This window comes from Erigeron canadensis, chromosome 2 (genome assembly GCF_010389155.1).
Source record: "Erigeron canadensis isolate Cc75 chromosome 2, C_canadensis_v1, whole genome shotgun sequence".
In the NCBI taxonomy this organism is placed as follows: Eukaryota; Viridiplantae; Streptophyta; class Magnoliopsida; order Asterales; family Asteraceae; genus Erigeron; species Erigeron canadensis.
This window is the reverse complement of record NC_057762.1, coordinates 27,167,753-27,184,966: the sequence shown is the minus strand read 5'-3', so window position 1 is coordinate 27,184,966 and position 17,214 is coordinate 27,167,753. Positions and strand designations below refer to the sequence as shown.

At 33.1% G+C, this 17,214-nt stretch overlaps 3 protein-coding genes across 3 annotated transcripts; 1 reads left to right on the top strand and 2 right to left on the bottom strand.

The window, feature by feature from the left end:
• Nucleotides 1-393: 393 nt before the first annotated feature.
• LOC122588926 (transcription factor MYB4-like) lies at nt 394-2,382 on the top strand. The gene is made up of 3 exons (XM_043761144.1): nt 394-697; nt 1,166-1,295; nt 1,767-2,382. The coding sequence occupies exons 1-3, from the start codon at nt 565-567 to the stop codon at nt 2,107-2,109; spliced, it is 606 nt and encodes a 201-aa protein (XP_043617079.1). The 5' UTR covers nt 394-564; the 3' UTR covers nt 2,110-2,382.
• A 171-nt stretch (nt 2,383-2,553) lies between these two features.
• LOC122587999 (beta-fructofuranosidase, soluble isoenzyme I-like) lies at nt 2,554-6,995 on the bottom strand. Its single transcript, XM_043760146.1, has 7 exons — nt 6,683-6,995; nt 4,893-4,901; nt 3,922-4,784; nt 3,550-3,714; nt 3,230-3,465; nt 3,057-3,144; nt 2,554-2,828 (listed from the first exon to the last, which is right to left on the bottom strand). The coding sequence occupies exons 1-7, from the start codon at nt 6,993-6,995 to the stop codon at nt 2,637-2,639; spliced, it is 1,866 nt and encodes a 621-aa protein (XP_043616081.1). The 3' UTR covers nt 2,554-2,636.
• A 4,846-nt stretch (nt 6,996-11,841) lies between these two features.
• LOC122586939 (beta-fructofuranosidase, soluble isoenzyme I-like) lies at nt 11,842-16,719 on the bottom strand. Its single transcript, XM_043758971.1, has 7 exons — nt 16,377-16,719; nt 16,151-16,159; nt 14,028-14,887; nt 13,393-13,557; nt 12,716-12,951; nt 12,532-12,619; nt 11,842-12,033 (listed from the first exon to the last, which is right to left on the bottom strand). Exons 1-7 carry the CDS (start codon nt 16,717-16,719, stop codon nt 11,842-11,844), a joined length of 1,893 nt encoding a protein of 630 aa, XP_043614906.1.
• Nucleotides 16,720-17,214: the final 495 nt, after the last annotated feature.

The following is a 17,214-nucleotide window of genomic DNA, read 5'->3' as shown; positions in this document are numbered from 1 at the left end:
TACCATATTACAACAATTACACGTATTTACTGTATAGTATATAGCTGTCTGAAACAGAAAATTGTTGTAGATGACAATATTTTTAATCATCAAATTGGTTTTTTTGGAAAGATTTAAAGAATGAAGCTACATGGTAGGTTAAACTATCCAGTGTTGTCTACATTCGCGGACGTTTTCGTCATTGGATTACTTCAAATAGTCGGACTTTATTCGTTAGCAAAAAAAAACATAAATCCAAAAAACCAAGGACCAAAAGTGAAAACATGAGAAAAACACAAGGCAAGGATTGTCTAGCAATGAAACATAGAAGTAGTTAGACTGTAAATATGTTTTGTATTAAAATAATAGATGTTGATTGGTAACTAACCTTTTAAAGACTTTGAACTGATCACCCACCATGCCAACCACTGCAGCAGCTGATGAGAGAGAGAGAGAGAGAGAGAGAGAGAAAGAAATAAACAACAATAATAGTAAATAGTCAGTTAAAGAGAGAAACAAAAAATAGAAACCTATAGATACAGATATAGATAGATCTAAAAAGAGAGAAGAAGTTAAAAAGTGAAAATGGTGAGAGCACCTTGTGTTGATAAAAATGGAATAAAAAAAGGAGCATGGAGTGAAGAAGAAGATAATCAATTAAGATCTTATGTTCAACGTTATGGCCATTGGAATTGGCGCGAACTTCCTAAATATGCTGGTGTGTACACTTTAACCCCAGTTGCTCCATTTTTCTTATATATTCCTTTATGATCATTTATTATTATTGTTTTCTTATAATTTGATATTAGTGTGACATGATATGGTCCGGGATGCAGACAGTCGGTTGAAAAGTCAAATAGACAATAGACGGCTTAATTTGATATTGTTTTTGGTTTCAATGTCATTTTGTATGCGTGTGTATTTTCTCCTTTTTTTTTAGGGGAGAATTATTTGTTGATTTGGTAGTCTAGTTGGTTTTGAAGATGAGGAATTTAAAAAAAAAAATTGAGATAAGGAAAAATTCAGTTGAGTCAGAAGATCAACATGTTTGTGAAAAATGGGGAGAAATTGGTGTTATGATTCGAAACAGGGGTAGTTGTAAAAGGGTGTTGGATTTGATTTGATATATCTATATTTTAAAATTTGTAAATTGTGTTTTGATGAAATTATTCTTGCTGAAAATTAGGATTAGCTAGATGTGGAAAGAGTTGCAGATTGAGATGGATGAATTATTTAAGACCGACTGTGAAACGTGGAAATTTTAGTAAAGAAGAGGAAGATCTCATCGATAAGTATCACAAAGAAATGGGAAATAGGTATGTTAACCAATCTCACTTTTACCCTTTAGTTGATTTGATCAGAGTATATAATTTGTTGCATAATAGATTATGGCCTGAAGGGATATGATAAATGATTTGGTGATTATTTATGCATTTTCCTTGTAAAATAGTTAATTTGCTGTATAATAAATTAACTTACCAATTGTATCAAATTATGTAAATCTTAAATCTATAGCCAAATGGCGTTAGATTGACGAGAGAATGTGACTAAAAATCAAATATAGTTTTTGATACGTATAAAGACTTGTGGATGCAACACCTAAAGTTAGGTAGACAAAATAAAGAACAAGAAAATAATTCTTAATGTGGATCAATTTTAGATAGCATAATGTGGTGATGATGTTAGCAAAACGAATATGGTTTCTGCATCTTTTAATAATGGAAGATTAGACAGGGTAAAGAAATTGTTTGGGTTATGCTTATAAAACTTTCTGTGATGTTTTGAAGATGGTCAGCCATAGCTGCAAAGTTACCGGGAAGAAGTGATAACGAAATAAAAAACCATTGGCACACCCACCTGAAAAAACGCACACCCAAACACATTCTAGATGTCTGTAAAAAAGAACAAACTTCCTCGATTGATCATATTATGCAATTCAGCAGCCAACCTCCAAGCGTAATTTCAACATCTAGCACCAATGTTATTTCCAACGAGTCTATAGCATCTCGCAAAGTATCCGATGAGTCGATAGCATCACAAAGATTTTCTGAAGATTCATCATCGAATTCCTCGGGTGTAGAAAGACGGTTTTTAATAGACTTAAATCAAGAATATGTAGAAGAGGAATGATAATGACTACCAAGAAGATGGAGTAACTGTTACAAAGGAGGTAAAGTTTTTTTTATCCCCATTGAGTGGATTGAAAATTACTGCACTGTTGTTTTGTTAATGAACAACAATTTCCTCATGTTCCATATCAATTTGTTATTTCTTTCTTTCTTTAAAATCTGTCACGGCAATTCACATGTGCAGCTCAAGAAAACCTGTATTGAGTTACAAAAAGTTCGTATCATTATAGACTGATGATTAATATGATACAATTTAACGCCCCTTTTACTACAACAGCTCTGTCTATTATTAATATGTTGCCTTTTTATAAAAAATCAGTCTTGTTAGATGATTGCAGGGCACAACAACGCACACGTTTCTAAATTTCTATACAGAGTTGTAAAATATAACAGAATTCCGTAGCGTACTAATAGTTTTGCTTGATAAGTTGTAACAAACGTAGACCACATATAGATTATACACACACAAAAAAACATGAATTTGATATACGGGCTTAGAATTTACGACAATGTCCTTGATAAATCCATTTATGGATGGAAAGGTTTAGGTTTTGCTTCCCCCATCTTCCAAATCTTGATAGAGGCCCTCACAGTTATGGAAGTGGCATTGTTGAATAAGAATACTCTGGCTGCTTCATAGATTGCCTTTGTAGGATACACTCTAACTGATATCACCGTTCTGCCTTCCTGTGCAAAACTTTCTACTATCGAATGGTCTACCTGCATTCAGTACGGTTCATTAGAATGTGTATATGTATGTATGCACATGTGTGTATGTACAGAGGCACACTCATATTCGAAAACCAAAAATAAACCACTAGAAAGAAGGTACAATAAACCAACTGGATTTGAACCGTGGTTATATTCAAACCGTTGGTTTGAATATGGTTCGGTTTGGCTTGACAGGTTAAAGTTTCATTTGAACACTTAGTTTTAAGGATAACATACCAATAACCTCATGTTGTAGTTTTCACCATGGAGTACGGGAACAGTACTACCATATACTCTTTTGCCGACATCTAAAAGCTCTGATGATCTGCATTATTTTAATTTTAATGGAGAATTAAGTAAAGTGAAGACAAAAGACAAAAGTAGAAGAAATAAAGGAAACTTATACCCACCTGGATTCATCAGCACAGAAATAAGTTCTGGTAGTACCATCAGTATTCTTTGCTATGTAGAAATAGACAGGGGTTTGTTCACAACGTTCTGCGTCTGCTAGAACCATAAGCCCAAATGGCCCCAAGGCGCCCCTCGTAGCCGCACCATCACTTGTGGTGCAGTTGTACAAAACGTCGGCTTCTAGTGTTGAACACAGCAAAGTTTCATCTACTTCGAATGAAACATATATGTCCAGCTGTAACCATTGCCCAGTAGAATGTAAGTTAGTATAACCAGTATTTGTTTCGATTTACTAGCTCTTTTATTAAAGAAACTTTACCTGTGTGGCCAAGCCTATATCAAGAGGTTTGACTATTCCAGGGTGCAACACAACATCTTTGAATTCGTAATGCTCTTTAGACCTCAATGTCATCACTTCCTCGACAGGCCATTGAATCAGATTTGTTTGAGTCTTTGTGTCCAAAACCACGGTTCTTGGAATATTCTGTAGATATATTCGACAGAAAAATATACTGTTAGTAGCAAAAACCTTAGCATCAATTGTTCTATCATAAGTAGAAAATGAGAATTGTGCTGGCTTTTAAATTACTTTCACCATCTATTTTTAGTTTTCGAAATTACTGGTTTCTTTAAAATGTCTTCTGGGAAAAAATTGTTTTACACTTTAACACAAAATAAATGTTTTGTATACCAAAATGTTTGCCCATCCTTTCATGAGATCATCTTTTTTCGTATCTGTTTCTCCAACATATCCCCACAGGATTCGCCTCTTCTTATTCGGGTCATAAAACGTCTTTGATGCATAAAACTTCCCATAATCATATCTCAACCCGATACCCAAGTCTATTTCTGGATCATCTGGATACCATTTATCCTTAAGTGGGTCATATGACCCGATTGCATACCAATCATGTCTGTCTTCATCACCACTTTGCTTCAACACATACTTAGCATCTAACCAATTATGATCTGACATATCCAACCCGTATGTTTCTGTTATGGACACCGGGTACAAATCAACACACTCCCACATACCAGTACCTTGAACCGAATGGAGCACCTCATCCAACAGCTCGAAATGAATGAAGTCAGTGGTGTGGAAAACTAAGACACAACCTATAGTATTGTTCTGCTTTGAGCCCATGATCATTCTGTACTTACCGTCGGGTCCAATCCACAGACTAGATGGGTCCCGGAAGTCTTTGAGCCCGATACCAGGAGGAGGAAAAAGGACAGGGTTACCATCATATTTGACCCAATGGATGAGAAGAGGGTCTGAATGGTTAAGAGGATAGGCAAGGCATTGAAGCTGAGTGAGATCATAGGCTGAACCACTATAGAGCATGATAATACGACCATCAGGAAGAATGGTGGCAGAGCCGGTCATAACACCCTTGATGTCATACCAGTGATCCGGAACCATGGCTAAAGGGAGGTGGAACCAGTTGATGAGATCTTTGGAAACTACATGAGCCCATGTTACATTGCCCCAGATGGCTGAGTATGGGTTATACTGGTAAAACAAATGATACCAACCCATATGATATAATGGACCTGTGATCAAAAGTTTTTAGTGAAGTGTTAAACCTTTTAAAACAGGTTAAATATTATTTCACACAATTTTATAAGTTTTAGGTGCTGGATTTGAAATGCAATACGTACCATCAGGATCTGAAGTGCACATCAAAGAAATCATCCACCAGAATGCCAAAACCATGATAAATAAGTTAGAAGACATGCATTAGAAAATAAATACTCGTAATTAATTCCAAACAAAACATAAGTTACTTATATGGGGATAACTTGAATGATGTTAACTAAGATGATGTTGCTCTCACAAGCCATAAAATTCATGGGGGGCTTTTTAACATATGTAAAAATTGATGTTAGTGAGTATGTAAGTGAACATCATCTAACAAAGATGATGTTAACCTCATATATCATTTTCCATATTTATATACTTCCTTTACTTAAAAATATATGTAAGTTTTGGTTTGAGCAAATGTATTGCAAAAACCACATTCTTTGTTATTGCCAAGTTGACATGTTTTTCACTTTTCGTCCCTTAATTGAAAAAATGTCAATTTTTATTTTAAGGTTGGTAAAAATTTGCAATCAAGATCCTTCCCCTAAACGGCGTTTGTTTTTTGCCGTTAACATACGCACGTGCTAAACACGGGAGGATATCATGTCAATTCTCTTTACACACGAGGGACTAAGAGTGTAAAACGTGTCAACTTTAATAACAAAAAATGTAAATTCACCTTACTTCCAGATTTTTTTTCTTTTTTCTATTCAGTTTTCTTCACTAAATAATTACAATATTATAATAACCACAATCTCTATAATCACTATGTTTATCAAGAAAAAGAAACGTGGTGATGGTAGGGGATATGGAGGCGGCGATAGTGGTGATAGTGACGCCGCCGGCTGCAACTTCCGGCTTGCAACATCGGCGGATTATCTCCACATATGTGGTTGTTTATTTCCTAGATATGATTTGTGTTTGATTTTTGAGTTGTTTTAGATTTGGATGTACATATAAATTTGTATATATATGATGATAGTCCGTATATTCTTTGTCGGACTTTGACCACTGCTCAGACAATTGATTTTTAGATTTTGATTTATTGGTTAATGTGGAAGATAAATATAGAAGCAAATGGATTGTTAAAAAAATAGGGTTTTATTTTTTTTAATTTTTTTTATATATATAAATAAAGTGAATTGCAATTTTCGACCCTAAACATGTTACGTTTTTCACTTTTAGTCATTCATGTTTAACGAAAAAATTACATTAATACCCTCATGTGTTATGTGTTTAGCACATGCACACTTTAAAGGTCAAAAACGAACCCCGTTTAATGGAAGAACCTTGATTGCAAAATTTTGCAAAATTTTGCTAACTTTAAAGTAAAAGTTGATATTTTTTCACTTCAGGACGAAAAGTGAAAAACGTCTCAACTTAAGGGAAAAAAATGTAATTTACTCTTAATTTTAAAAACCTTACTCTTTTGGTTCTTAATTCTTTTGTGATGAGAAATGCAAAATCCTAATGAACTTTTGTACTAGTTGGAGACATATAGTTACTAGTACCGAGTTCTCTAAATGCATGTGTTTGATTTAATTATCAAAAGGATTGGTAGGATGCCAATGACCCATGGTCTGCGTGGCGAGTCAACCAGGTTTTACGATATGTAGCCGAGGTTTAAAACTCGGCTCGGTTTTTCCTGGAATTGGTGCTCCTGGGCCTAGGCTCTGTATGGCTTGGTTGGGCTAGCATGTGGTGGCATTTTGCCATTAGGTCATCTCTAACAGAGTTCTAGGCTTCGGTTTTGTGAGGCGTTGAAAAAAGGATTAGTAGGAATAGGTTTAAGATGATTTTTCACTACATTTTGGAATTAGTTGGTTTATAATTGTGTTGAAAATAGTTACGTATAGTATGTACGTACCACTCATGAAGTTCTTATCAGACTGAAAATGAAAAGCAGATCGTTGCCATTTTATGCTATCATTAGCTTTTGCAACCTTCTCCAACAACATTGTCCGTCTTGACAAAGGTTTCAACCCGATATCCAGTGATGATGAAGCGTTGGAGGTGGACTGGTAGCCACCTTGTGGCTCTTGTAGTTGGTTATGAATTATAATTACCAAAGAAGAAAGGATTAGCATGGCAACAAAGAAACTGGTAATAACTTTGTACTTGGTTGCTTTCTGTGGATGTTCAAGATCATTTTGATTAAAGAGAGTGTTGACAGAAGCCATAGTGATTATTCTATTTAATTACACACTACAAAATGTACAAACTTGAAGAGGGTGTGTGGTTACTGTTTATGATACAAGTATACATGCATGGAAGATTAGGATTTGGTTGAAGTTGTGTTTGGATGGAACAAATCAAATTTATGGATGTCTCTTGTATGATGCGACTAGTTATGATAAAACTTTTAAGCAATTGAACATCTTGATATCAATCACTATTTTAGGTTAACAAAGGACATTTGATATATAGTAGTGTCCCTTATAATTTGAAGTTAGTTGTAGACAAATGCATAATAATTCTATGGGGATAAGTATCATAAAATGTAATTAACTATGCTCAAATGGATATAAAACGAACTAAGGTTTTGGACATTGTATATTGATAACTTGGTAAATTGTCCAAATCATGTAACATGGTATACGTGGCAACCCACAAGAGTTGTTAACATACAATGTCCAAAACCACAAGAGTTGACAACTTGAAATTAGTTGTAGTTTGTTCCTACTATAAATATTTGGTTATAATTAATTACATTTCGGAATACTTTTCCCTAATTCTATGGTGTATAATATGTTGGGATCGATTATCATCATGACAAAGAAATCAACACACGACAATAATCAATTATAAGAAAAGCAAATAAATTAAACACTTTTATACTTGGTTCTACTCAATGTGTCTATTATTCCCTTAAATTACCATTAAACCCTACAAGACTACAATTACAATAGGATTACATGAGTGGACACTATCTCAACAACCTTGCATATCCTCACAACTCGCTCTTAATGGAATTAATATAATAATTAAGGTATTTGTCGACTGTGGACATGAGTAGACCGATAATATAAGACATGAAATTAATCATGACTAGATACAAGCACAATCACATTAATTTGTTCACCGTTAATTCTGTTTGTGTAGTCAAAATCTAAACACAAATATGTATGTGTGTGTATATATTTGATTCACTTAAACAAGCAAAGCCTTGGAAGTTGATATGTGCGTTGTAAATCTTGATAAAGTGAAACATTCTAATGTACACGAAATAACTTAGCCTAAACATCAAATAATAATGCAACTATATTGACCATGATATCCTTTCGCGTTATCATCAATCAGAAGCCTATTGAATTGAAGTTTTGTTAGGGTCTAAAACTAAATTTCCAAGTAACCATTTGTTGTGTCAAACTTATAGGTTTTTGGGAAGAGAACACATATTTGTATCACATATTTTTATTAATACATCATACTTGATAACTGATATAACAAACAATATAAATATATAATGCATAATTATGGTAGATTTATTAAAATATTTGGTACGATTATCAATTCCTTTTTGGTAAAAGTAAGTGTGAAGTTGTCTTTTTTTTTTTTTGAACAGCAAGTGTGAAGTTGTCTTACACCAATTTAGATGAAAAACTCTCCCACATCTTAATTTTTTAATGTTTTTTTACAAATTAATAAAGGGATAAGTATCTTGTAATGTAACAAACTTTGAATAAATGTCTATAGTAGTAAATAACTAAAGTTGTGTGTATTGTATGTAAACAACTCGAAAATAATGTTTATTGTATGTAAGAAAATGTATTCAACCAATTAAAATCAAACAAGTGATACCTTTATATGGTTGTCACGTATGTTTTCTTACATACAATAAACATTTTTTAAAGTTGTTTACATACAATACACAAAACTTTAGTTATTTCCTACTATAGACATTTGCCCAAAGTTTGTTACATTCGAGGATACTTATCCCATTAATAAATAAGTGGTCCTACTTTGTAAAAAAAATATTAAAAAAATTAGATTTAAGAGATATTTTACCCAAGTTGGTTTTGAGACAACCTCACCTTCATTTCCTCTTTTTGATTATACGTTCATATCAAAGGGATGAACCCAATGGTATCATAATCATGTGACCACATTAGCCCATAAATAAAGATTGCAGGTCAAAGGTTCGAAAATTGTCAAACACAAATGAAGAAATTATATCTTATGATCAATGTACGAAAATGGTGAATCATCGGGCATAAGTTATATGAGGTGTGGTTTCTAAGTACTAAAACGATACATGAGACGGGAAAAAGTTCCCGTCACTTACTTTGTTTTCATATAGTGCAACAAAACTATAAAGTATAAAAGAATCTTAAACCTAAAGCAGTTTTACCATAAACAAGTTTGTCATTAGTTAATTGTTGTAACAACTTAAGATTTGATCAAATAATTGAAAATGAATCTCTACAGTATTTTTAAGATTTCGATCTTCATCTAGATTAAGATCGTACAATTTTACTACTTGATAAATGAAAAGTTGTGGATCATGAGAAATTTAGAAAACATGTCACAACAATGATATCCAAAGCTGTTATGAGCAATATATGAGGAGATGACATATCGATAATCGAACATTTTCCGAGAGTAAAGAGTCTTCTTTTAGAGAATTACATTCCATCACTAAAAGTTACACAAATTTAACATGGAAATGACGATTCTTACAGCTTAAATCTTAATTAATACTAACATAATATATTTAGTCAAACTTTTCATTTTTACAATTTTTTCTTTAACAACGAATTGATAGTTATTAGTTTACAGTTAACATTCGAGACACCATAGTGATATTCAATTAGGCAGTATGTGGAGCTTGAATTATGCATATCTGGAATGAAGGCCAAAACTCTCGAAAACCCCCTAATAATCTACTCCTACAAATGTAGGAAGTGAGATTTGAATCCTGATAGATTTTTCCAAGGTAAAAACTCACTTTATTTATTTCAGAGAAAATTACATTTTTGGTACTTCAATTTGGCAATTTTTGCACTTTTAGTCTCTAACTCAAAAAATTACAGTTTTCATACCTAAAGTTTTGTGTTTTTTTCAATTTTGGTACCACGTTTATACGGCGTTAAATTTTGCCGTTAACTCCCTCACGTGACAAGCATGTGAGGGGTATTTTAGTCTTTTGACCCCCTCTTTTTATAGAAAAATTACACTTTTGATACCTCAAGTTGTCAATTTTTTCACTTCTGGTACCTCAAGTAGACAACATTTTTTTATAACACATTAACACTTTATTATTTTCATATCACACATTAGCATCTATCAAACAACAAACACTTAAAAATCAACACAATCACCCGCAATTACACCAACAACATATAATATTAGGGGTGAGAGGATTTAGATCTCTTATATAAATCATACACCACCAGAGAGAATTTTCCGGCGACATGAGTTTTTTCTGGCCATCGATCCACCAATGCATTCGGTTCATCCACAATCACCCGAATTACACCAACAACGTATAATATTTCAAGAATAGATACACACCATTGGGTGTTTTTTTAGGAGCCGTAAAAAAAATTAAAAAATCATGCTTCTTGATTTATGAGCATGTGTTCTTTGATAGATGTTAATGTTTGAGATGAAAATTGGAGAGTGAAATAAAAATATGTTGCCTACTTAAGGTACCAAAAGTGAAAACATTGACAACTTGAGATATCAAAACTGTAATTTTTCTCAAAAAAATGAGGTCAAAAGACTAAAATAACCCTCACGTGCTTGTCACGTGAGGGCGTTAACGGCAAAATCTAACGCTATTTGAACGTGGTACCAAAATTGAAAAAAACATAAAACTTTATGTATGAAAACTGCAATTTTTTGAGTTAGAGACTAAAAATGCAAAAATTGTTAAATTGAGATACCAAAAATGTAATTTTCTCTTTATTTCAACTATATATTTTTAACTCTAATTATGTTAATCAAAAATATGTTTTTAAAAAAAAAGGTAAAGTAATTTATATCCACCAGCCGGAATCAGCATGAATGAAATAACTGACACACAAATATTATGATGTTTATAAGGAAATATAAATATTAACTCTAACTAATTGGTTTGTAATGAGTATGACCCATCAACTTATTGGTCGTAGGTTATAGTCTCATAGTTAATAAATATATATGTGAAATTTATGCGGAATGTAATGGACTGATCGATGGTTTATTAAAAAATGAAATAAAAGATTTAGACAAACACAACCAAACACATTATTAAACCACAAAAACAAATTAAGTACGAAGTTAACACCTAAAACTCGAGACCAACAAGCAGCCACGATATGTGGAGATGCATTATTAATGTTGCATATATTATAGATGTTTGGATTCATAACTATTATCATAAACATATTCACGAGTATACCAGAAAGAATCATATATGCAATATAATAATTAACAAAGTATATGAGTGAATGTGTACCTTTTAGCTTAGCTTCCAATATAATTAATAATGATGATTATTATTATTTAAAATTTAAAGTAAAACTTTTCTACGATCACACACTTGACACCCCTATGTATGTATGCTAGTACCCGATCACGAACTCACAACCCTTTGTGTACAAACCCTTGAAGTCGAAATTAAGCAAACCCAAAACCCCTTCTGTTTGTTGATGTCGACCGAACCCAAAGAGAGAAAAGTAAGGAAAAACTAGTTAGGGTTTTTTCACAACTAATTGTCATCAATGAATGAATAAACCCTGAAACTTTAACCCCTATATATAGAGATTAATTATAATGGTTTTCAAACTTGGTGAAACCTCCTCAAATCCCCCCCACCCCCACCCTAGTGTAATTAAGAAACTTCCTTAAATTGTGCTAGCTTTGAGCCTTCAAAAATATATAAGAGGGACTACCAGATGCATTGGAGATGAAGAAACCGTATATAACATAGTAATGATATATTGAAAATTGAAAATTTATGAAGTTTCACCAACAACAACATGCTTGATTAATTAACAATGACAAAAAAAAAAAAAAATGCCCATGGTGAATCCCATGTAATTATAAAGGGAATGGCTTAAGTTTTGCACCTCCCATTTTCCATATTTTAAGTGATGCCTTAACATTGATTCCAGTAGCATTGTTGAACAAGAATACTTTGGCGGAGTCATAGATTGCTTTTGTAGGATATACTCTAGAGGTTATCACTGTTCTTCCTCCTTGTGCAAAGCTTTCAACTATTGAATGATCCACCTGCATTCAAGTCATATAAGATTCATAAGTATATACACCCGTACATTACAACGGTATCTCTTAAAAAAAGCAGCGGTTAAATGTGACTGTATTGGTGGGTGGTGGTGATGAGGCGATGTGTATAGATGGGAGGAGAAGCTGTAAGGGTTATTACAAAAGGGAACCCATATTAGTACCATAGATTTTTTATTAATGTACCATTTGGTACAACTCGAATAACAGACTGTACAAATATAATTATATACAAAAGATTGGTAGATTAATCAAAAGTTATGTTACGGTTATCAATTTCCATTACAAAAGGGTTATAATTTGAATAAGGATTTTGTTAGCAGATGGGTATTATTGGGATTCTAATGACTTTCAAGAGCTAATTTGTTTTCTATTGTACCAACACAATTAGACTTTGTTATATGTAATTAAATGAGTCAATAATATAGACTATAGTTAGTTTAAAGATTTTAACTTTCTTAAAAGTGGATTCACAATTTCACATACCAATAATCTCATGTTGTAGTTTTCACCATGGAGTACAGGAACAGTGCTTCCATACACCATTTTCCCAACATCTTGAAGTCTTGATGATCTGTATAAATTCAAATTTCATTTAGCTAGGTAAAGAATCAAGAAATCTGACAAAAATAGGAATTGAAGTATATATATGATTGAACAAAATAGCAACCTTGATTCATCAGCACAGAAATAAGTTCTTGAGGTACCATCTGTGTTTTTTGCTATGTAAAAATACACAGGAGTTTGTTCAGAAAGAGCCGCATCGGCTAGAACCACAAGTCCAAACGGTCCGAAAACACCCCTCGTGGCTGAACCCTGGCTGGTGGTGCAGTTGAACAAAACATCGGCTTCTAAGGTTGCACTTAACAAAGTTTCATCTATCCTGAATGAGGCACTTATGTCCAACTGTCCATTTTGTCAAATAAAATGTATATGTTAATATTATGCAAAAAGAAGTGTCATTAACTGAAGAAACAATGATGTTATTGAGGCACCAAAAGTGTCACCAAATCTGAGCCTCAATTACCTTTTGGTGACATCTTTTTTGGAAAAACTGTTTTAGTGAAAATTTCTTTTTTTTATGCCACCAAATGAAATATGGCCAGGTTAATGACTACAAGAAAAACTAGTTCTTTAGACATTGGTCATCACAAAAACTGTTTTTTCTTGTACTGAAGTTGATTTTTCTATTAGTGAAAGCTTTCTTTTAATATATATATATATATATATATGTTAAGATTTTATGAATTTTAGTGATATAATAAAACTTTCTTATGATGTACTAACTATTTGGTTTCATATATTGGTCCTGGTTAAAAAATTATCGTTTGAAACTAAACGAGTCACCTGTGTTGCTTCGCATATGTCAAGTGGCACGATTGATCCAGGTCGCAAATCAACATCTGTGAACTCATTGTGCTCTTCAGACCTTAACGACTCTGTTTCCTCAACCGGCCATTGAATCAAATTACTTTGTGTCTTTGTGTCCAACACTACAGTTCTTGGAACATTCTGTATATAAATAAAAATAGCATGTAAAAACAAATATTTTTGGTAATGAATTTGAATGTCATCCATGTCTTGATCATGTCATCTAGTAAAAAACAATATATGAGTAGATCAATGTCGTTTGTATGTGTCTTAATGTATCATGTGATCAACTTTTGCATAATGTATGTTTTTGTCTTCAAAAACAAATTTTTTTTACAATACGTTTATAAAATCTATACTTTTGAATGAAAGATTGTCACACCCGGTAAATATAAAAAAAAGGGTTGCAACACGAAGAGTTTTTAAAGAATCACCCGTTTAGTACTACTCTCATGTAGCTGTGAAGTTCTGATGTTTTAGATTTCAGTTTATTTTTATAAATAACGCCCTTTTCTATTTCGTTTATTCAGAAAAATAGTTATGGTTTGATAACAAAAAACCACATTTTAATTAGTATGTTCCAAATACAAGTAAAGTTTTAGTATTTTTACCAAAATATTTGCCCATCCTTTTTTGAGGTCATCATTTTGAGGATCCGTTTCTCCAACATAACCCCAAAGGACCCGTCTCTTCTTACTCGGGTCATAAAACGTCTTTGATGCATAGAACTTTCCATAGTCATATCTCAACCCGATACCCAAATCCATTTCCGGGTCATCCGGGAACCATTTATCCTTAACCGGGTCATACGACCCAATTGCATACCAATCATGTCTATCCTCATCTCCACTTTGCTTCAACACATACTTATTACCCGACCCATCATCCGACATATCCAACCCATTATTATTTTCCGTTGATACTGGGTAAAGATCCACACACTCCCACATACCCGTACCCGGAACCGAATGAAGCACCTCATCCAACAACTCAAAATAAGTAAAATTAGTTGTATGGTACACTAAAGCACAACCGATAGTATTATTATGTTTTGAACCCATAACCATTCTATACTTGCCATCCGGCCCGACCCAAAGAGTAGACGGGTCCCTAAAATCCTTCAACCCGACGCCAGGAGGGGGAAAGAGGATCGGGTTACCATCATATTTGACCCAATCAATAAGAAGTGGATCAGAAGAGTTTACGGGTTTTGCTAGGCATTGAAGTTGAGAAAGATCATATGCATTGCCCGTATAGAGCATGATGATTTGACCGTCGGGCAGGATGGTGGCAGAACCGGTCATAACCCCCTGCATATCGTACCAGTGATCCGGAACCATGGCTAAAGGAAGTTCGAACCAGTTGATGAGATCTTTGGAGACTGCATGACCCCAACTGATATTGCCCCATATAGCCGAATATGGGTTATACTGATAAAACAAATGGTACCAACCCATATGATACAATGGACCTGTAATACATTATACATCCCAAAATTTTAGAATTTAGAAGTTTGTTAATCATAGACATTCTTTCAACAGACACATCGTTTCTTTTTTTTTTTGTTTACATTGTATTCCTCAAGTTTTAAACTAATTAAATCCAAAACGTTAGACTAAAATCATTCATATAACAATATTGCGGGCCTCATAAACATCAATTTAATTTTAATTGTGCCAATTACAACCAATAATCTATCTATTGAATAAACATGCTTACAAATTTGAACTAATCTAGAATGGTAAACCAACAAGAATGCCTTAGTATATTTTAAACATTTATTTATAGATAAATAAAGTATTTTAACACTTTAATCGAGTTTTTTTGTATCTTTGCAAAGTTTAAAAGCTATGCAAACAAATTGTGATAATAAGTTTAAAACCGTTCCCTAATAAAACCAAATATGTCATGTGTCAAGTTACTTACTATAATCATTACTTAAAATAAATTGTTCACAAATACTTATCATATTTCTTTTTTGTTGTTTTGCAACTTTAGAGTTAAAGATATGCCAACATGTATGATAATCGTCTAGATTACTTTTTTTCTTTCTAATAGAGCCAAACACATTCCATGTCACGTTTCATCGTCTTTTGTGATCATTATTATACACAAATGTAGTACAGAAAGTTTTGATATGTTATCCAATACCTTTATATGGCCTATTGTTTAAGTATTATTGAGTTAAACAAATTGCCTATTATATTCATGAAAAGTCTCAACTAACTAAAAGTCTAACCGTCTAAGGGGGTGTTTGTGTCTTCTTTTATAAAATAGATTATGTGTTTAAAAACTACATGTGATTACCTGTTTTTTCAAAATTATGTTTTCTCTTTAATAAAATACAAATAATCACTTATTTTGCCACAAACACAAAAACCATCCAAAATGTGCTTGCAACCAGTCTATGTACTAATGAAGAACGCTTTGGCAATTAACTTGATATTAAATAATGTACCAGGCCTATTGCTTCAATTTCTAATATAACTTCCATGCGAATTTTACATCTGTTAAGGGTTGGTTGAAAAACTCTTTGACCATGGAAACAAATGGCTTTCCTCTCTTAGAGATCCAGACAAAGTAACTGTTTGATTGTTATAATACTTATTTGGTATCAATATCAATAAGATGTGATTATCATATATCAATCAACCAAATTTCAATAAATATGTTATTTAAATCAAATTAACTTCAAACTTATAAAAGGAAACTAAATCAACAAAAGAATACTTACCATCAGGATCTGAAGTAGTAATGACGATCAGCAAAATCATCCACCAAAATTATCAAGAAGCCAAAAGCATATATGATACAAAAAAACAAAAGCATCATAATTACAAACACACAAAAAAACAAAAATTAAACTTAATTAGTTAAATATATATATTTTTTTATCAAGTTTTAATCTAACATGAAAGCTAGATAGGTCTAGATTTTTTAACAGTTGATCATATACATACCACTAATGAAATTCTTTTCGGGCTGAAAGTGATAAGCAGATCGTTGCCATTCTACGCTATCATCTTCTCTGACCACATTCTCATCAAGGCTCTCTCGATGATCAATATTCGACGTTTCAAATAAACTTTTAGTGACATTAGACTGACGGCCATCTTGTAGTTTTTGTATATGGTTGTGATCAATCACAAGAACCAAAGATGCAAACACAAGAATGCCGGCCAAGATTATGCCCGAGAGGACTAATTTGCATGTGGATGATCGACCCGTTCGATATGAGATAGGTTCGGGCCATTGTTGAGAATCATTGTGATTAATGAGAGGGGTGGTGGTGGAAGAAGCCATATCACCCTTTCTCTACATAAAAATGCACACAATATATAAACTTGAGTGATGAAGTAGAAAAGTTTGTGTAGGGTTTTATATATAGGATTACTGGGGTTTAGGGCTTAATTTGGGTAGTGGGGCCTAAAAAAAAAAAACGAAATATCTAGAGAATGAATTTTATGCACACTACTATCTTTATGTCAACTAAATTGATGAGTCCAAGTTAGGGTGACTAGACCTGTTTGAGGCCCGACTAAGGAGCAAAACCCGGGTATTGGGCCGAATCAAACGGGTTTCACGGTATCAGAGTGATGCATCGGTGAAACCGTGTACGATTAACGTTGCAAACGAGTCAAGTTTTGGTTAACACCTCCAATTGAATCTAGCCTAAACAAAGCTTGAGTCATCTTTGAGTCGAATTCGAAATTCGTTTAATAAACAATCTCAAACTTGAGCTTTAGATTCTAAAAACTTGAATAGACTTGCAAACCTAAATAACTGTTAAACCTATAC

Coding starts and splice junctions, on each gene's coding strand:
- LOC122586939 (XM_043758971.1), bottom strand. CDS start 16,719: ATGGCTTCTTCCACCACCACCCCTCTCATTAATCACAATGATTCTCAA. Junction 12,620..12,715: donor TTCTGTGCTGATGAATCAAG/GTTGCTATTTTG, acceptor GAATTTATACAG/ATCATCAAGACTTCAAGATG. Junction 12,034..12,531: donor ACTACAACATGAGATTATTG/GTATGTGAAATT, acceptor ACTTGAATGCAG/GTGGATCATTCAATAGTTGA.
- LOC122587999 (XM_043760146.1), bottom strand. CDS start 6,995: ATGGCTTCTGTCAACACTCTCTTTAATCAAAATGATCTTGAACATCCA. Junction 3,715..3,921: donor AAGGATGGGCAAACATTTTG/GTATACAAAACA, acceptor ATATATCTACAG/AATATTCCAAGAACCGTGGT. Junction 3,466..3,549: donor ATATAGGCTTGGCCACACAG/GTAAAGTTTCTT, acceptor CAATGGTTACAG/CTGGACATATATGTTTCATT.
- LOC122588926 (XM_043761144.1), top strand. CDS start 565: ATGGTGAGAGCACCTTGTGTTGATAAAAATGGAATAAAAAAAGGAGCA. Junction 698..1,165: donor CGAACTTCCTAAATATGCTG/GTGTGTACACTT, acceptor GCTGAAAATTAG/GATTAGCTAGATGTGGAAAG. Junction 1,296..1,766: donor CACAAAGAAATGGGAAATAG/GTATGTTAACCA, acceptor GATGTTTTGAAG/ATGGTCAGCCATAGCTGCAA.